Source organism: Arvicola amphibius, chromosome 2 (genome assembly GCF_903992535.2).
Source record: "Arvicola amphibius chromosome 2, mArvAmp1.2, whole genome shotgun sequence".
In the NCBI taxonomy this organism is placed as follows: domain Eukaryota; kingdom Metazoa; phylum Chordata; class Mammalia; order Rodentia; family Cricetidae; genus Arvicola; species Arvicola amphibius.
This window is the reverse complement of record NC_052048.2, coordinates 150,094,773-150,112,341: the sequence shown is the minus strand read 5'-3', so window position 1 is coordinate 150,112,341 and position 17,569 is coordinate 150,094,773. Positions and strand designations below refer to the sequence as shown.

Genomic DNA, 17,569 nt, shown 5'->3' with positions numbered 1-17,569 from the left:
AAATATCTTTTATATTCACACACATAGCATTTCGGCAATATGCTGGAAATTTTGATTTATCTCTAGAGAGTTGTAAGACCAGCACCGGTTCTTCTTACACTCAACCTAGAGGCTCCTTCTCCAGACCTCAGCTCTGCCCTGCTCACGCGTCTTGCACATCTTTTCCCCTTTCTTCAGGCTGTGGGAGCAGCACACATATATACACACACAATACTTGAGAGGCTCTAGCATTCATATGCCATGCTTCCTCATGTTGTACATATACCACAAAGACTCAGGGAAGGAGCATGTCTAACTTACCTGAGACACCAGAAGTACCCACATTTGAACACATCTCTCCAGCCCAAGGATCCTAAGGATAGTGGCAAAAGAAGGCTGTGGACTTCCCAGGTCTTGAATGGACAATGAAGGAGTTCTGAGACCCATCAAGAGAAAACACAGAATGAGGGCCACAAAGGGCCTCTATGGAGACAGCTCTACTGTGTCCTTCATCCCCTCTACATGAATGTGTCCACTTTTGTATATATTTGCACTTATAACAAAGTATCACTTATTTCAAAGTATTTTTACAGTTATTTTTCAGAGTCAAATATTGTTCTAAAGCTGTTCATAAAAACCTGCAATGCTTTGTATAGTCCTCCTGTCACCCACAGGCAGCCACTTTCCACAGTTTTGGTTGTTTCTTCTGGTACTTTAGCATCTTTAGGATTAGGTATAGGTAGGTGGAAAGTAATCAAGTTTAGAAATCATTAGCATTCTTGTGTAGACAAGCATGTCACTTTCCAATATATCTATACCTCCACTCTGAGCTCAATCCTCTGTGTTACTGCGGTGAAGAGCTAACGGTGAGTATAAATGCCATGATACATAGGGCTAAGAATTTGTGTTGAATGCTTTGCTTTTCCTGAGGGTAGTAACAATCTTCTTTATTTTTTTAATTGAGTGAAATTTCACTTATTTATTTAATTCTTTGTGTCTTTCACATCTTGCATCTTGGTCTCACTTATCTCCCTTGCCAGTCCAAACTTCCGTGGCGCTCAAATGAACAAACCTATGTCCACTCATTTGCATATACCAGGTTCTTACAAAACACCACATACTGTATAGAGAAGCTACTTAACAAGCAACTAAACTAAGATATAAAGTTTTAAAACTATTTCTTTTATTTTGTGAGCATTTTGCCTGCATGTATGTATGTGTACCACATGTGTGCCTAGTGCCCAGGTTGGTCAGAAGAGGGTGTCAGATCCTGAATGTGGGTAGCACCACAGTGAGCTGAGCATTAACATGCTTCTCTCTCTTCACTTCCTGTTTGTGGAGAAAATGTGTCCAGCTTCCCCATGTTCCCTCTGCCTTGCCTTCCCCAGCATAATGGACTGTGCCCCCTTAGACTGTGAGCCCAAATAAAACCTTCGTTCCTTCCTTAACTTGACTTTTGTCAGGTAGTTTGTTATAATGAAGTGAAAAGTACTAATACAGGGAGAGAATTCGGAGTACAGAAGGATGATGTCTAAACACAGTGACATTACTTAGTCTCTTCCTGAATCCATGGCTGAAGCCCGCCAGCTTTTCCTAGTGTCGTTGCTTAGGGGTTCAGCTGCTTAAGCTCCAGCACAGGGCTTCTATATCCTTACTGTGGTTCCAGAAATAGTAACAGTGCCTTAGGACTGAAGCTCTCAGAGCTCATCACGTTCCTCCTGATCAGTGGCTGACCTCTTCACACCTATTCTACCCCACTCACCTGTGTTCACTCATCATTTCAACACAGTCTCTCCTTCCTCTCTCCGTGTGTCTCAGGTGACAGGAGGAAACCTCAGGTGTTTCCTTAGGTCCCTTCCACCTTCAGTGCACGCACACACACACACACACACACACAAGCACACACACACAAGCACACACACGCACACACGTACATACAGAAAGAATTCTTTCTTTTTCATATTTTTTCACTAAAAAATACTTTTCATTTTACATACCAAACCCAGTTAGTTACCCCTCCTTCCCCTTCTCCCAATCCCTCCCTCCCCGCTCCAACCCTAATCCACTCCTCAGAGGGGGTAAGGCCTTCCTTGGGGAGTCAACAAGGTCTGGGATACCAAATTGAGGCAGGACCAAGCCATCCCCACCTGTATCAAGGCTGAGCAAGGTATCCCACCATAGAGAATGGGCTCCAAACATCAGTTCATGCACCTGGAACAGGTCCTGGTGCCACTGCCAGGACCCGCCCCCCACGCTGCGCTCAATAGATCAAGCCACATAATTATCACCCACATTCAGAGGGTCTAGTTCGGTCCCATGCAGGTTCCCCAGCTGTCAGCCCACAGTTCATGAGCTCCCACCAGCTCGAGTCAGCTGTCTCTGTGGTTTTCCCCATCATGCTCTTGTCCCTCCTTATTCATATGATCTCTCTCCTCCCTCTCTTCAGCTGAACTCCAGCACTTGGCTGTGGGTCACTGTATCTGCTTCCATCAGTTACTGGATGTAAGTTTGATTATTACAATTAGGGAAGTCACTGATCTGATTACAGTGGAAGACCAGTTCAAGCACCCTCTCCACTATTGTTAGGAGTCTTAGCTGGGGTCATCCTTGTGGGTTCCTGGGAATTTCCCTAGCATCTGGTTTTTCCATAACCCCATAATGGCTCCCCCATCAAGATATCTCTTTCATTGCTCCCCGTCTCCATGCCTCGCCCAACTCGGCTATCTCAAGCCCTCAAGTTTCCATCCCCCATTCCCTCCTTCTACTCCCCTTCCCAGTTTACCCAGGAGATTATTTAACTTAACTATTTTCCTTCCTGGGGCCCTTTATATGTGTCCCTCTTAGGGTCCCCTATTTTTCCTAGATTCTCTGGATTGTAGCCTGGTTATCCTTTGCTTTATATCTAATATACGCTGATGATAGAAAAAATACCATGATTTCTTTCTGAGTCTGGGTTACCTCACTCAGGATGCTTTTTTTCCTAGTTTTATCCATTTGCCTGCAAATTTCAAGACGTCATTGTTTTTTTACCACTGAGTAGTTCTCCATTGTGTAAATGTACCACATTTTCTTTATCCATTCTTTGGTTGATGGGCATCTAGGTTGTTTCTAGGCTCTGGCTATTACAAATAATGCTGTTATAAACACAGTTGAGCAAATGTCCTTGTGGTATGATTGTGTAGCTTTTGGGTATATGCCCCAAAGCGGTATTGCTGGGTATTGAGGTAGACTGATTCCCAATTTTCTAAGAAACCGCCGTACTGATTTCCAAAGTGGCTATACAAGTTTGTACTCCCATCAGTAATGGAGGAGTGTTAGAAATGATTCTTTCTAATGGGTCTAGCTTCAGCCTGTGAATCTGCCCATCTTTATGAGAACTCCACACTTCCTTCCTTTCTCTAAAATGAGCTCTAGTTCAATACATCCTTCTATATTTTATCCAAGACCATCCTTATTTTTGGCTACTATACTTACTTAAATGTTTTAGGAACTATTTGTGCAATTAAACAAGTACAAACACACTTCCAGTATTGTTTTTTGCATTGGCATTTTAGACAAATGCAGGGAGGATCTATATAATTCTGATAACCAGGTTCCCAACCCACACGTCATCAGTCCTCTCAGAATTTTGGCTCATCAGTTACTTTTCAGAGTTTTGCAGTTGCAGAAATTTTTGTGTAATTTTTGCTCATCTTTGGTTAGGAAGGATGATAGTTAATCTTATAAATTTGACTAGATTTAAAATCACTATGGAAACCGACCTGTGGGTATTCGTGAAGGTGACTCCAGAAAGGTTTAAACTGGTGAGGGAAGAACGAGCCTAAAGGTGGGGTGCACTAACCCACAAGCTGTAGTTCGGGACTAAATATAAGAGAGAAAGAGAGCAGCATCTGTTTCCTCTACTTCCTGACTGCAGAAGTAACTTAGCCAGTCACTTATGCTTCTGCCACCAAGCCTCCCTCACCATGACAGATTGTATCCCTTTTAAAACTGCGAGACAAAATGCATCCTTCCTTGAGTTGTATTTGCCAGGTATTTTTCACAACAATAAGGAAATTAACTGATGCAGAAGGTTGACATTTTATGTTATTCTAAACGGAATTTCCCCCCCTTTTCCAGTTTCTTTTTGGTACACTGAAATATAATTATTGATCTAATAATTTCAATAATCCTAATTAGTGTGCCTTGGACATCTTTTTAAGTTCTATACATATGATCATATTGAAATGACTTAGGTAACACTATCATGTCCTGACTCCATTTTGTGTCTGCTTACATACTTTTCAGCTCTCTACACCCCCAACATCCATGTCTCCTTTGACAACACATTCGGGATTTCCAAGATCCTGACCATGGTCCAGATGTAGTAGCCAAAATAATGTTTATAAAACCAAACATAAGCTAAAATAATTTAAAAGACTATAAGTCAAAATTAATTGTCATGTTGTGTCTGCAATAACTGCTGTGTTCTGCCGAAACAAATGTTGCAATAACTCTGACTGCAACTCTAAAATGGATGTAATTATGGTTTACCTTTAAAAATGCTGTACCCCTGAGCTTTGGCACCAAGGGACTGAGGCTCTACGCCACTCTCGATTGTCAGTCAAAAATAAGGGATGGATTCTATTTGGACTTATCTATGTGGTGGTCTGCAAAATTCTCACCTATACTATAATAATTTTGTCTTCAGAAAAAATATTGTTCTCCCCTTAAAACCATATATTTCGTTCATTTTTTTATCATCTCCTTCCTCCCTGGCTAAGACCTTCATTTATCAAAGATCAGATGTAGCTACAATGAATAATTTTATCTTGTTTTGAGTTTCAATGGAAAATTTTCAACACCCCACCATTCATAGGATTTATTTTATGTTTATAGAGATTCCTCGGAGCACACTAAAGAGATAAAATGATTGTCCTAATCGACCAAAACTACTTTGAAACCATGAACATGGATTCACTCTTTCCAACAGCTTTCTTCATCTGTGTTAATGGTATGTGATTCTTCTCCTTTAATCTGGTATCCTAGTCTGGGTCTTTTCGGAAATAGATCTTGTCAGTTTTTGAGATGAATACAGAAGCCACCTTTCTGGAGTGGGTGACTCACAGACTCAGACACCATTTTAAAGTCAGCACTTCTCCAGAAGTGTAAGGCATCCTTGCTTTCTGAACTGTTGACAGGACAAGGGCTGCAACTCTGCGTGCACGGGGTTTGACACCTGTGCCGCTGGAGCCCTTCTCTTCATTTTCTGGTCTGCCTGATCTGTCTTTCAAAGATAGTGGTGTCCTGGAGGCACTCACCGCCACTGCCTCAGCCTATCCAACTCTTTAAGCCCAGTAGTTAGTTTTATGAAATTGGGTGTATCAGCATCCAGTGTATGTATTTGTATCATTATATCTGTGGATTGTTTGTTTATTTTCTTAGTATACAGTGCTTCTTTGTCACTTTCAACTATTTTAGCTTAAATATATTCTAGGTGTTTCAGCTACCACTTGGTATGTTACTTTGTATCCTTTCACTTGGAATCTGCATGGGTCTTTGCCAGTGAGGTGTGTTTCTTGCAGGAAAAAAACCCCAGTTGGCTCTGGTTTTTTCAATCCAGTCAGCTAGTCTGCATTTTCTTTAAACAGGGGAGTTAAGATCATTCACATTTATGATTGCCACTGAGTATTATGAGTCCTGGAATTTTGTTGTATTTTTTTCCTGGTGGATGCAAACACTGTTTGCTCATTTGTTTACCCGTTGTTCAGTGTAGGACCTTCCTGGTTTACTGAATACAACGTGTTTGATGCCTTTCTAATTCTTGTTTCCAATCATTCTTCTCACCTAATTTCTCTCCTGAGCTTTAATGTTTGTCACCGTATTTCTTCCTCACTTCTGTGTAGAATTCTTCTGTAGCAGAGGTTTACTGGTCATTAATTGCTTTATTTTGTGCTTATCTTGGAAGGTTTTCTCCCCCGTCTTTCTATTTCTTAGCAGTTTTGTATTCTTATGTTTTAGATTTGTCTGCCAGGAACAAAAATATTTAGTTGGCTAAACTAACTTTCTCTTTCTTTCTGTGACGGGGATTCTACAAAAGAAAAATGCTTAGGCAAAAGCAAGCCCATCTGGGCAATGGAACAGCCAGGCCGTCCACCCAGTAGGCATGGAGTTTAAATCCATGTGGGTGCCAAGCGATGACTGAACCAAGTGATGAACGGATGCTTGAAAGACATCCCACACTAGCTCAGAAATGAGAAATAGATAGTTCTTTATTTAGGGGTAAACTCACAAATCAGAATTCTCTGCCTGAACGATGGGCATAGATTGAATCCAGCAATCCAACAATCTGAACAAGCAGCCCGTGAAAAGGAGGAAAAAGGGCCGGATGCAGAGAGGCCACGCCCCAGTAGGCGGGTAACCTCAAGCTGCGAGCCTCCCTACAGCAGCCGTCCATAAGCACTTACTCAGTTTCGACCCTGAACCTACATCCTTACTTCATACCACACTCCTTCACTATGGCCCACCCAACACCAGAAACTCTGCCACCCCCAACAACCTCCTGTCTTCAGAAGCACTTTTTATTAGTTGTGTGGGATTTATTTCCTTAGAGGTCAATTCCTTCTCCAGTTCCTGGAGATAACATCTTGTAATCTCCTTCTTCCTAAAGAATAAAATCAAAAATATGTAAAGAGTCTGAGATGTGGACCCTGGGTTCAGGCTGCGGGGTAAAGGACAGTGTGGTTCTGGGTGAGAAGATCCATTTTTCTGGTAAGACAAGACACCTGCTGGTTGTTGAAGTCTCCACTAATGAGGTATGCTCTCTCCCTGCTGAGGCTTTGCCCAAGTCTCATGAGATGCGGACCAGACAGGAGCAGTCTGCAGGACCAGAGGAGGAGAATCAGCTTCTTAGAGCTGTGATCAGAGGTCACCACAAACTGGGGGACTAAAGAGGAATTTATTCTTTCAGAGCTCTGGAAGCTAACAGTTTGGGATCAAGTCATCCCCCACCCCCCCTTTAGCTGCTGGCAGTCTTTGGCTCACCTCATCTTGTAAATGCATCACTTCCATCTCTGTCTTTATTCCCACAGCCTTTCTTCCTGATTATGTCTCCCCTCTTCTTTCTATATAGACACCCACCATATTGAGTTAGAACCATTCTACCTCAGCATGAATCAACTTGATTATGACTGAGTGACTAATCCTAACTAGAGCACATTCTCCAGGAACAGGGCTTTAATATACATGGACTCAAGACACAACTCAGCCCACACTCAAAGCCTCCACGAGTTACTGGAGTCTTAGATGTGCTGCCAAGAGTTAAAAGTGTCAATTAGGATGTGTTTAATACACTGGGATTACAATTTAGGGCAGCATTTAGCTGCCAGTCAAGAGGTCCTCGGTTCAAAGTCACATCTACCTTGTTTACTTACTGGTTTTCTGTTGTTGTTGCTTTGTTTTGTTTTGTTCCACAAAAAGAGACCATAAAAGTAACAATCAATTCAGTGTATAAAAGTGAATATCGTCTCCGATTAACAACAGGCAGACACAAAATTAAATTGTAAAGTTACCATGGAAAGCTATTTCTCCCAAAGGCAAGGCTCCAGAATGTCAAAACAAGCCTTCTTTGAGAAACTACTGTCCTCCAAAGTCAGACTGCCAGAACATCAATGTTTTGCCTGTAAGAATGCAACAATCCATTTAAGACTCATAGCTTAAAGCAAATCAAACTTTTCTTATAGGCGCGGAGGACTGATATTCAAAATCTGTGTCACTGGACCAAAATCAAGAGTGCGAACAGGTTGAGGCTCCTTCTTGAGGCTCTAAGGAAAAGCAGTATCCTTTTTTCTGGAGGACTCGGGTAGCTTTGGCACAGAGCATACCTGTTCCACCCACAAGCAAAGCTTCAGGCAAGAGGTTCTTATGTGCAACACTCCACGTGGAGTCTAGATTTATAGTGAACAAGGATACAAAAGCCCAGATCCTGGTGCAGCACATCCCTGAAGTGGATTAGTGTTTGGGCTGCCAGTGTCACTTCCCCAGGTCCCCAGGCAGACCCCTGGAGTAAGCCCAGCTTACTCTTAGCTCTCAGACTCCCTGGTCACAAGGTCAGACACCACCCAGGTGCTACCTGCAGATGCAGGACTGGCACGTTGCCAGCGCCTTCCCCCTAGTACTGACCTCCCTCACTGTAATGCTCCCCTTTCCCACTAGACCTACGCTCTGAGTTTGTTTCTGGTACCCCGATGCACCCTAAAATTAGAAGCCACTAGTTTAGAAAACATTTCAGAGCATTTAGTAAGGTCCCTACTTAAATCCTGGCACTTTGAACCAACACTGGGTGCCACTCTGAGATGCCTATACTGGACTCTTCTTACGTTGCAGGTCTTACTTCTGAGTGTAGACAGCAGGTCTAGATCTAGGGCAGGAGTTCTTCCAAGGGGTTTCCCAACTGCCATCAGAATCTTATTCCTAATATCAAGTGATGTCTGTAGCAAGCTCCCTGGATGATTTCTGGAACATAAAATCTGTAGACTGTCCCCAGAGGAGTGATTCAGCACTTGTTCAAATCCTCAAGGTTCCCATCAGTCAACTCTGAGGTCCTTGAGTTGTAGAGGATTTGCCCTCTCAAATCTGTGTTCCAGTCCCCCCAGTCCGAGTGCCTTAAGAGCATATAAATCTATCCACGTAGCTCATGGTATGGTCTTTGCACTGAGGCAAGGGGAAAATATAAGATGGTTTAGTAAAGGGTCCTAAACCCAGTGATGAAGAATGAACTCAGTTCCTAATGCTATGTGTGCCTGAGAAGCATGTTAATTTTGACATTCTGTTGCCACATGCCTGCTATGAGGGCACGGAGGACTGACTCTTCTTTTTAATTCCAGAGTTGTTTTAAAATAAGTTTCTTCACGACTTATTATTACTATTATTATTATTTTCTTGCTTTTACTGAGCTCTATATTTTTCTCCGTTCCCCTCCCTTCCTCTCCCTTCCCCTTCTACCCTCTCCCATAGTCCTCATGCTGAGGACTGACTCTTTAGACCCTATCAGTCATCAGTGCCAGTGCCAGTCTTGTCCCAGAAAGTTCAAGATTGGGAAGAGAACCCATTGTTTGTTTTATATTGCAGAGGTAAATTTGTAGTCAGGCAAGTTTGGTGGCTCCTGGGAGTCACAGTGGAATGAATACCCATAGCAATATTTTATAGCCATGATGAGCATGGTTACACAGGTATAAGGCACTATTTAGATCCTAGTCATCATTAGGGGGTATAGCTCAGGGGTAGAGCATTTGACTGCAGATCAAGAGGTCCCTGGTTCAAATCCAGGTGCCCCCTATTATTATCATTATTTTTATTACTAAGGATAAGTGCTGAAAACTCATTCTTTACTCTAATCCTAAAGCTTAGGTTACTGCACTTCCTAAAATCTCAGAGAAAATTTGGAGTGATTTAAAACTGTGTCATCAAGTGCCACAGCCCTAGAACTGCAAGTCCCTCCTTTTAAAGTGTGCCTCTCTCTCTCTCTCTCTCTCTCTCTCTCTCTCTCTCTCTCTCTCTCTCTCTCTCTGTGTGTGTGTGTGTGTGTCTGTGTGTCTGTGTGTCTGTGTGTCTGTGTGTATCTGTTGTGGGGCACGCATGCTGGGCAAGAATGTATATGTTAAGGCTATAGGACAACTCAGATATTGCTTCTCGGGTATCATTCACTTTTTTTGTTGTTTTTAACAGGATTTCTTACTGGCCTGGAACTCACCAAGTAGGCTAGGCTGGCTAGCCAGCGAGCCCCAGGGATCAGCCTGCCTCCATCTCCCCAGTGCTGGCATTATAGCACATGCCACCATGCCTGTCTTTGTCATGTGGGTTCTGGGGATCAAACTATCCTTGCATAGCCTCAGGGACTTGACCTATCAGGAGGGTCCAGTGAATGAAGAAAAGATAATTAAAACTCATAGCTTAAAGCAAATCAAACTTATCATCTTATAGGCCCGGAGGACTGATATTCAAAATTTGAGTCACTGGACCAAAATCAAGAGTGCGAACAGGTTGAAGCTCCTTCTTGAGGCTCCAAGGAAAAGCAGTATCCCTTTTTTCTAGAGGACTCGGGTTGCTTTGGCACAGAGCACACCTGTTCCACCCACAAGCAAAGCTTCAGGCAAGAGGTTCTTACTGTCTTAGTTACTTTTCTTTCCTTCCTTCCTTCCTTCCTTCCTTTCTTTTTGCTTTGTTTTTGTTGTTGTTTTTCGAGACAGAGTTTCTCTGTATAACAGTCCTGGCTGTCCTGGAGCTCACTCTGTAGACCAAACTGGCCTTGAACTCACAGAAATCTGCCTGCCTCAAGTGCTGGGATTAAAGGCGCATGTCACCACCACCAAGTTTACTTTTCTATTGCTGCAATTAAATAGCATGACCGAGGTAACCTATAACAGAAAGCATTTAATTTGGCTACTCTAACCTTGTAGAGGGTTAGAATCCATGATGGCAAAGTGAAGAAATAGCTGAGAACTCACTATTGATCCACAGCTTTGAAGCAGAGAGATGTAACAAGTCTGTTTCAGCCAGTTCCCAAATAATGACACGGAGACTTACTAATTATGAAACCTGAGCCCATAGCTTAGGCTTGTTCCTAGGCAGCTCTTATAATTTAAATTAAACCATTTATATTAAACTATATTCTATCATTTGGCATTACCTTTCTTCCGTCTTGTGCCTCCCGTTTCTTCTCCATGTCTCCTGGAGTCTCCCTGCGCCTAGATTTCTCCTTTTCTTCTTTTTTCTCCCTGGAAATCCCATCTATACCTCCTGCCTAGCTATTGGCCATTCAGCTTTTTATTACACCAAACACAGCAATGCACCTTCATACCAATGTACAAATAGAGAGACACACTATGGATGAGAGGCCTTTGAAACCTCAAGACCCATGCCCAATGACAGACCTCCTCCAACAAAGTCACAACTTCTAATACTTCCTAAACAGGTCCACAAACTGGGGATCAAGTATTCAAATATATGAGCACATGAGAGTCATTCTCACTCAAACCAACACACCTAGAAAGCACAGTATAAGATAAAAATAGATCATAGACAAAATATATTGTTGGAAATAGCACTCCTTCCGAAAATTAAAATTAACAATTCTCTTGGAAAATACTACAATTCTAAATACCAATTACACAAAGTGAAAAATAGACAAATGCATATTCTTGAGATTTTATCACAGCTCAACAACCTAAAATAATTCAAAAGACAAATAAATGATACTATATAAAAGGCATAAATAACACAATCAATATGATTGGTAATCTCTAAGTAGCTCATTACAACCTATATTAGAATAGGAACAGTCTTCTGAAGGAAATATGAAACATTTAAATGTTTCTTGCTTTATTTACCACAAAATAAGTCTCAGAAAATTCTAGCAGGTGTGTGTAACTCCTGACCCACAATAGCTATGGGTGCAATTCAACACAAAATAATGAACTTACTTAAAACCTTATGAGATTTCTCTTGCTATTTTTTGTAACTCGATTGGGTGGTAAACTTATCACAACGTCCAAAGTTTGGATACACCCATCACGGTCAACATCACAGTCTCTGAATATAGGGTGAAACCAAATAACTTGCAGCTTCTGTAAAATCCTCATCATGGGAAATTCAAATGTCTTTTTAAGTTAACTCATGGGTGGAAAAGAAAACCATAATGTAAATCAGAAGCTATTTTAAGTCCCAGGCATTTTTCAGATGGAGAAATGAACAGCACAGCTCACCACTAGCAGAAGCTAGCTGTTTCATTTGAGCAAAACAGCTGACTTGGTCCATTCAATGCATTGAATGGCCAGGTAACCAAATGCCAAATATGTAGAAAGCTAAGCCCCTAGATATCAATTTCCTGAACAACCAACCTAAATTATTGAGATTTTTCAAATGCGTTCCATTTCTGCTCCACCCTTTGTCCACATACAGAGCTCATGTGTAATTGCTGAGATCAAACTAGAGCCACTCACATTAAACTGACAGGATCGCTCATGTCAACCGCTGACAGAAAGCAGTCAGGAAGCCATGGCGATAAAAAAGAGTCATGGGACTTTCCTCAAACATATTTGCTGATAACAAAAATGGTCATAAAAGATTGCCAAGGCCACCTTACACAAAGGCCACAGCAACCTTGTAGGGAAAAGTACTTCTACAAAGGACGCCAGCTTAGTGAGTGCCTCTTCAGAGTGGGACTAATAACATTTTATTGATCCTTTCTGATCCTTATAGCCAAGGACTCATTTCAAAATAATTCTGCAACCCTGGTCATTTTTGGTTTTTTTTTTAAAAAGATAAACAAAACAAAACCTTTGCCTTCTCTTGCCTCTCTGAACATAATCATAGTTTGTCATGGTAGCACACCCCAGACTACAACCCCTGCCACCTGGAGTAAAATTTTTAACGCAGAGATACAAGGGCTAGAGTAGGGACAAGAACCATCAAAGGGATAATGGTTTTTTTCCATAAATTTAACAACTGGCCATTCAGCGAGTTTGATGTTGCTAAGCTGTTCTTAGTGACAGATGGCCCAGAATCTACAAATGCTGCACCAAGCCCAGCCAGGAGGAGGACTTTACATGCTGGACATTGCGCCTTTCTCTTTTTTTAAGGTTTTAATTTGAGAGGATTTTAAGCCTTAGGGATCAGGGGTCCCTGGCTTCTGGCCTAGGACTTACCCTAAGACGCTACTGGAGATGAGAGTGCGCTTTGTTTGCCTTTTCCCGGTTCCAGTCCTGTCCTGCAGTGTGAAGTAGGAAATTCTCTCAGCGGTGCTGAGCAGCAGTGGTTAATGGTCTCTGCTCACTTGTTCCCTCCAGGGCCACAGGCAGTGTTCTGGCTATCAGGATACAAAACCAGGGGAGCTCATGTAGGTCAGTGTCGTTAAAGAAGAACTACACTGGAGTGACTAGGAGAGAAATCCGCTTTCCTAGGAAAATCGCAGATTTGGGGCTATGCTGCAGGCGTTTGCAGGCTGGGGGGGGGGGGCAGGGCAGTAGGCACAAGCACTGGGCAGGGTGGCTTCTGCTGGGGTTCCAAGCACCTGTTTCAAAGAGCAGGCGAAGCTTCACAACCTTCTCCTCATTGAGTTTTTCCCCCATAACGGGCAGGAGCTCCTCCAGGAAGGAAAAGGAGACTCCAGGGCTCATCCTGCGGCCTGCGCACGCACCTCAGACAGGAGCACAAACGAACCCAGGAATGGTGGGGCTCACACTTAGTCCATACATCACACCTATACTTAGGCCTACTCTTTGTCAGAGACTACTTGGGGCTGCCATCATCCGCGGGCAAGACCAGCAAACAGTCACAAAAAATATGACACAGGTCAATGTGGCTATGAGTCACTGTGCCCTGGCCCCTCAGGCACTCGAGGTCGGGTTTGCGTGACTACGGCCTATGGGAAAAACAGGTCCCTTCTTATCCAGGCATCCCCACCTGGCACCTGCACAGGACACGCTCAGAAGGCACGAGTGGGTGGGTGGTTGTTTGGGTGAACGGTTCTTTGCACCTGAGCATGCGCAGCCGCAAGCCTGCCTGGACGAAGCCGACTCCAAGCGGGTCCCAGAACCTGAAGTGCAGGAGGTGCGAGGGGCGGAGCAGTAAAGAGCGCCCCCGCCACACCTCCCGGAGCCACGTCCCAGCCACGGAGCTCTCTGGGAAGTGTAGTCCGCGCCTGCGTCGTTTTCGCGGTGAGGCCGGGGGCTGCGGGCGGAAGTGGGACCACCCCCCTCCCGGGATGCAAGCTGCCGGGCCGACCCAGGCGAGCCTACACTGCGGCTCCCAGCGCGGCCCGGCCCCCGGCCCCGCCTCCTGTCGTGCGGAGCTGTGCCGCTGTCCTCGAGGGTCTCGAGGGTCTCGGTGCAGCCTCCTGCCGGAGCCGCGCCGGAAGCTGGGTGGGCCAGGGAGTCACGAAGCTGAGTTCCGCCATGGCGCTCCAGGTAAGGCGAGCCGTTGCGGACCGATGGACGCCTCGGCCGTGCTTCTCGGTGCAGCGCGGCCGGGGCTGGGGGAGGGGGCGGCGAAAGGGGCCGTTACCGCCGACTTTGAGCTCCGGTGAACTCAGCCAGGCCAGCTAGATGCCCCGGATTCCCAGGCCAGAAGTCTAGAGCTCTCCCCTTCCCCCAGGAGCTTTTTTTTTTTCTACCTGGGGAGCTTATTCCTTGAGGTTCTCAGTATTTAAGATATCAATGAGAGAGTGTGCACGATCGAGGCCTCGGCGGGATTTGAGGGGATAACTAAATCTGACATTTACTTTTGTTAAGATATAGAATCCCGGGGAGTGGGGCCAAGAAAGTGGGAGGAAAGAAAAAAAATCCAAGTTATGCTGGTAAAATGTGTCAGTCCTAGCGCTGGAAGAAGAGTCTATCTGTTGTGGCCTAGGCACAGTTTGGGTATGGTCGTAGGCTGTGAAAATGGCAGGGCAGTTGCTGCACTGCCTTGTAGGTAGACAGAATCAGATCCTAGGAGCTTTGCCAGACTTGGGCAACTGTGTTGGGGTCGTGGCTAGCACAGCGTGTGGCTAGACATCACTAGTACCCATAAGTCTTGGGGAGAAACAGTAAGTAAGGTAAATGGGATGTTGCCTGGCCCAGAAGTATCCTTTGTAGCTTTGGCTGACAACCCAAGAACACTCTTACTCAGAAATGCTCACTGACCCCGTAGTAGAGACTGCTTATTTGGGTTTCCCGTTCTGTATCCAGAGGGAGTTGAACCTCTCAGATGTTCAAGGAAGGATGTCTCCTCATACTGTGTAGCTGCATGGAGAAGATGGTCAAGTATGGTCTCTGGGAATGCAAGAAGGACACAGTCCGATGGAGACGGATAGGGAAGGCCTGCAATCTGTATGTTCAGTGTGACTACAAGTTCCGACATGGTAGCCAGAGGCATGATGGGGCAATGGGGTTGACAAAGACTGTGAGGTAGACAGACCAATACTGTTGAGTGCTGAAAGTGCAGTTTCTTAGAGACTGACACAGTAAAGGCAGTTTTTTTTTTAGGAGACCCATTGTGGAAGCCTTAAGAAGGAGGTCGGTCATCTACAGTGGTCCTAAGTTAGCTCCAGAAGCTTTTCTTCTGATGGCTGGAGGCAGGAACCCATGTGACAGACCAGTGGTAACTGTCTTCCTGCATCAGTCTCCCCACCCCTCCTCCTGTTCCTTCTCTCTCATGTACACTAGTCACTCTTTCTTCACTTTTTATTTTTATTATCTATTTATTTATTTATTTTGGAGACAAGGACTCATGTGGCTGAATATGACCTTGAACTTCTGATCCTCCAACCACCTGGAATTGTAGGCATGTGTCACTGTATCTGGCTTGTGTGGCACTGGGGATTAATCCCAGAACACACTAGGCAAACAGTTTACCATCTGACCAACATCCCCAGCTCCACTTCTTCTGTTTGGGAAACCCCTGAAGGGAACATCAGGAGTCACAGGGAGTTCTCATAAACAATTTATAAAATAATTGTCAGTGAAGATTTCCTAGGCGAGGATGGAGAGACGTCTGGAAAATATTGCACACAGAGGCCTAAAAGAGGCAGATATATTTAGCCTTGAGATAAAGAGCCTCACATGCCACCCCCAAGCCAAGTGTTTAGAAGAGCCTGAGGTGACAAACCATGCTCTGGAGATGAACGTTAGGCAGATAGACCTGGCTACAGCGACACAAGTCTCGCACTTTGCATGCCCCAGCGTTTGTTCTTATTCATTCTGTATGTACAATGTCCCTGTGAGCTAGGACATGAGCCACTATTGCAGATGAGTTTGCCAAGGCTCAGATGGTTCACTGTTTGACGTCTCAGAACTAATATGCTGGCATTCGGTGCACCTTAGCTTGTGGTTCTCAAGAGGACCAACTTAACACTAAGCAGACTCACAAAAGACAAATGAATTAGAATGCTGGAGTTTAACAATATCCTCCAAATTTTGCCTGTTAGAAACTCAGTTCCCAGTGTCATGTTTATGCTTTGTGGGGAAGTCATTGGACTTATTATTAATGAGTTATTGAGGGAATCGCCTTGTTTAAAAGGCCTCTCTGGCTTGCTTACTTTGTTTCACCGTGTGACCCCCCCCCCCCATCAAACTGTTATAGACTATATGATGTGGCAATGGGGGCCTCAGCCAACATTGCCCCGTCACCTTGGACTTATTGGCATCTGCAACTATAAGAAATCACTTTGTTTTCTCTATAAGCCTCCCTGCTCAGGTATCTGTTACAGAAGCAGACACAGACACAGACAGAGAGGAAGCCAGTACAAACTGGAGCTGACAAACTGAGAGTGCACGAAGCATGAAGAGACAGCTGTGGGATGTCTGGCCATGGTCTTGTTTGTATTTCAATGGTAAAACACCTAACATGGACCACTTACAACAAACAGAGATTTTGACTGCATGTGGTGGCTCTTGACTTTAATCCTAGCACTTGAGAGGCAGAGTCAGCCCAGTCTCTAAGTTTAAAGCCATCCTGGCCTACATAATATGTTCCAGAACAGCCAGCACTGCAATAGTGAGACCCTCTCTCAAAAAGCAAACAACTACAAAATAGATCTTTCTTTCTTTTTCTCTTTCACTGTTCGGGTTGCTGAGAAATCCAAAATCAAAGGACCAGTGTCTGGCAAGGAACTGACACCTGGCAAGGATTGTGTTGACAAACACCAAGCAGAAACACCTAAGAGAGGCTAGGATTATTTTGGTTCGTGCTTTCAGAGGGTTCAGTCATGGTCATTTGACCCCCGTAGTTGGGCAGAACATCATAGCAGCAAGTGTATGTTCTCTAAGTTTTGACAATTGGAAGATAGTGGGTGTGCCAGGAAGGAACCAGGAGTTCTACACCCCAAAGGACCCACCTCCAGTGACGTACTAGGTCCACTTTCTGTAGTGTCTTTAATCTTCTAAAATAGTCCAGCGGGCAAGGAACAAGCTTTTAAAACATGAGCTTGTGGGGGTGGGGGTGGGGACCTTCACATTCAACCAATAGCACTGTCAAGCCACAGTGGAAGGCAGAAGGGCAGAAGAACATAAGTAAACAGAGGGAGAAGAGGGCTGAACCCATCCTTTAATCAGAAAATGGCTCCCCCAGATAATGGCCTTAATCTATGCATGGCCTAATCATTCATTCCTGTGCCTAGAGTGGACCCTGCATGGGAAGCCAGGTGCTAATGGAGAGCTGTCTCGTAAGTGCAGAGGTGCCGGACAAGCTTGACAGCTGGTGGCATGGAGCTGTAGCAGCCTGAACCACACTGCTGTTTAGGAAGAGTTCTGCAATGTAGGCCAGAGGACACACATCCTGTGGTTAAGGTCAAGCACCCACAAGCTAGTCCTTGCCTTTTGCTGGACTCCATCTACAAACTTACGCAATTCTGTGGGAGCACCTTGCTTCTGACAGGTCTGGAACAGTTGACCAGGTTCCAGTTCTTAGGTTGCAGGCCCCATTGGACCATGCCTCTCTTGCCATGGCTTGGTCACCCTTTCAGATGACTGATCACTCCTGTTCCCTTAGCTATCACAGTGAGAAAGTTGGATTATAAACAGGGGCTTCTATTTTTTTGCCTCTGTGACCCCTTCTTGATGGTGAAACTTCCCTG

The 17,569-nt window shown here is 44.4% G+C and overlaps 1 protein-coding gene, 1 long non-coding RNA gene and 1 other non-coding gene across 11 annotated transcripts in view; 2 read left to right on the top strand and 1 right to left on the bottom strand.

Moving 5' to 3' along the window:
• Positions 1–300: 300 nt before the first annotated feature.
• LOC119806378 lies at positions 301–13,558 on the bottom strand. Of its 2 annotated transcripts, none has more exons than XR_005284205.1 (3): positions 13,028–13,558; positions 12,663–12,823; positions 301–415 (listed from the first exon to the last, which is right to left on the bottom strand). It is a non-coding gene; the product is annotated as an uncharacterized LOC119806378 (long non-coding RNA). The 2 variants fall into 2 exon arrangements; XR_005284206.1 differs by having other exon boundaries at positions 13,420–13,558.
• Trnac-gca lies at positions 9,223–9,294 on the top strand. Its single transcript has one exon. It is a non-coding gene; the product is annotated as a tRNA-Cys (tRNA).
• Positions 13,543–17,569, top strand: part of Krba1 (KRAB-A domain containing 1) — a 22,590-nt gene continuing 18,563 nt past the window's right edge. For 2 of the 8 annotated variants that reach the window (XM_038318039.1, XM_038318045.1), the window contains exon 1: positions 13,543–13,922. In XM_038318039.1, coding sequence (XP_038173967.1) covers positions 13,911–13,922 — 12 coding nt within the window. In that variant the 5' untranslated portion in view covers positions 13,543–13,910. Of the gene's footprint in view, positions 13,923–14,684; positions 16,328–17,569 lie in introns of all 8 variants that reach the window. The other 6 variants (XM_038318038.1, XM_042054436.1, XM_038318034.1 and 3 more) reach the window with 6 other exon arrangements.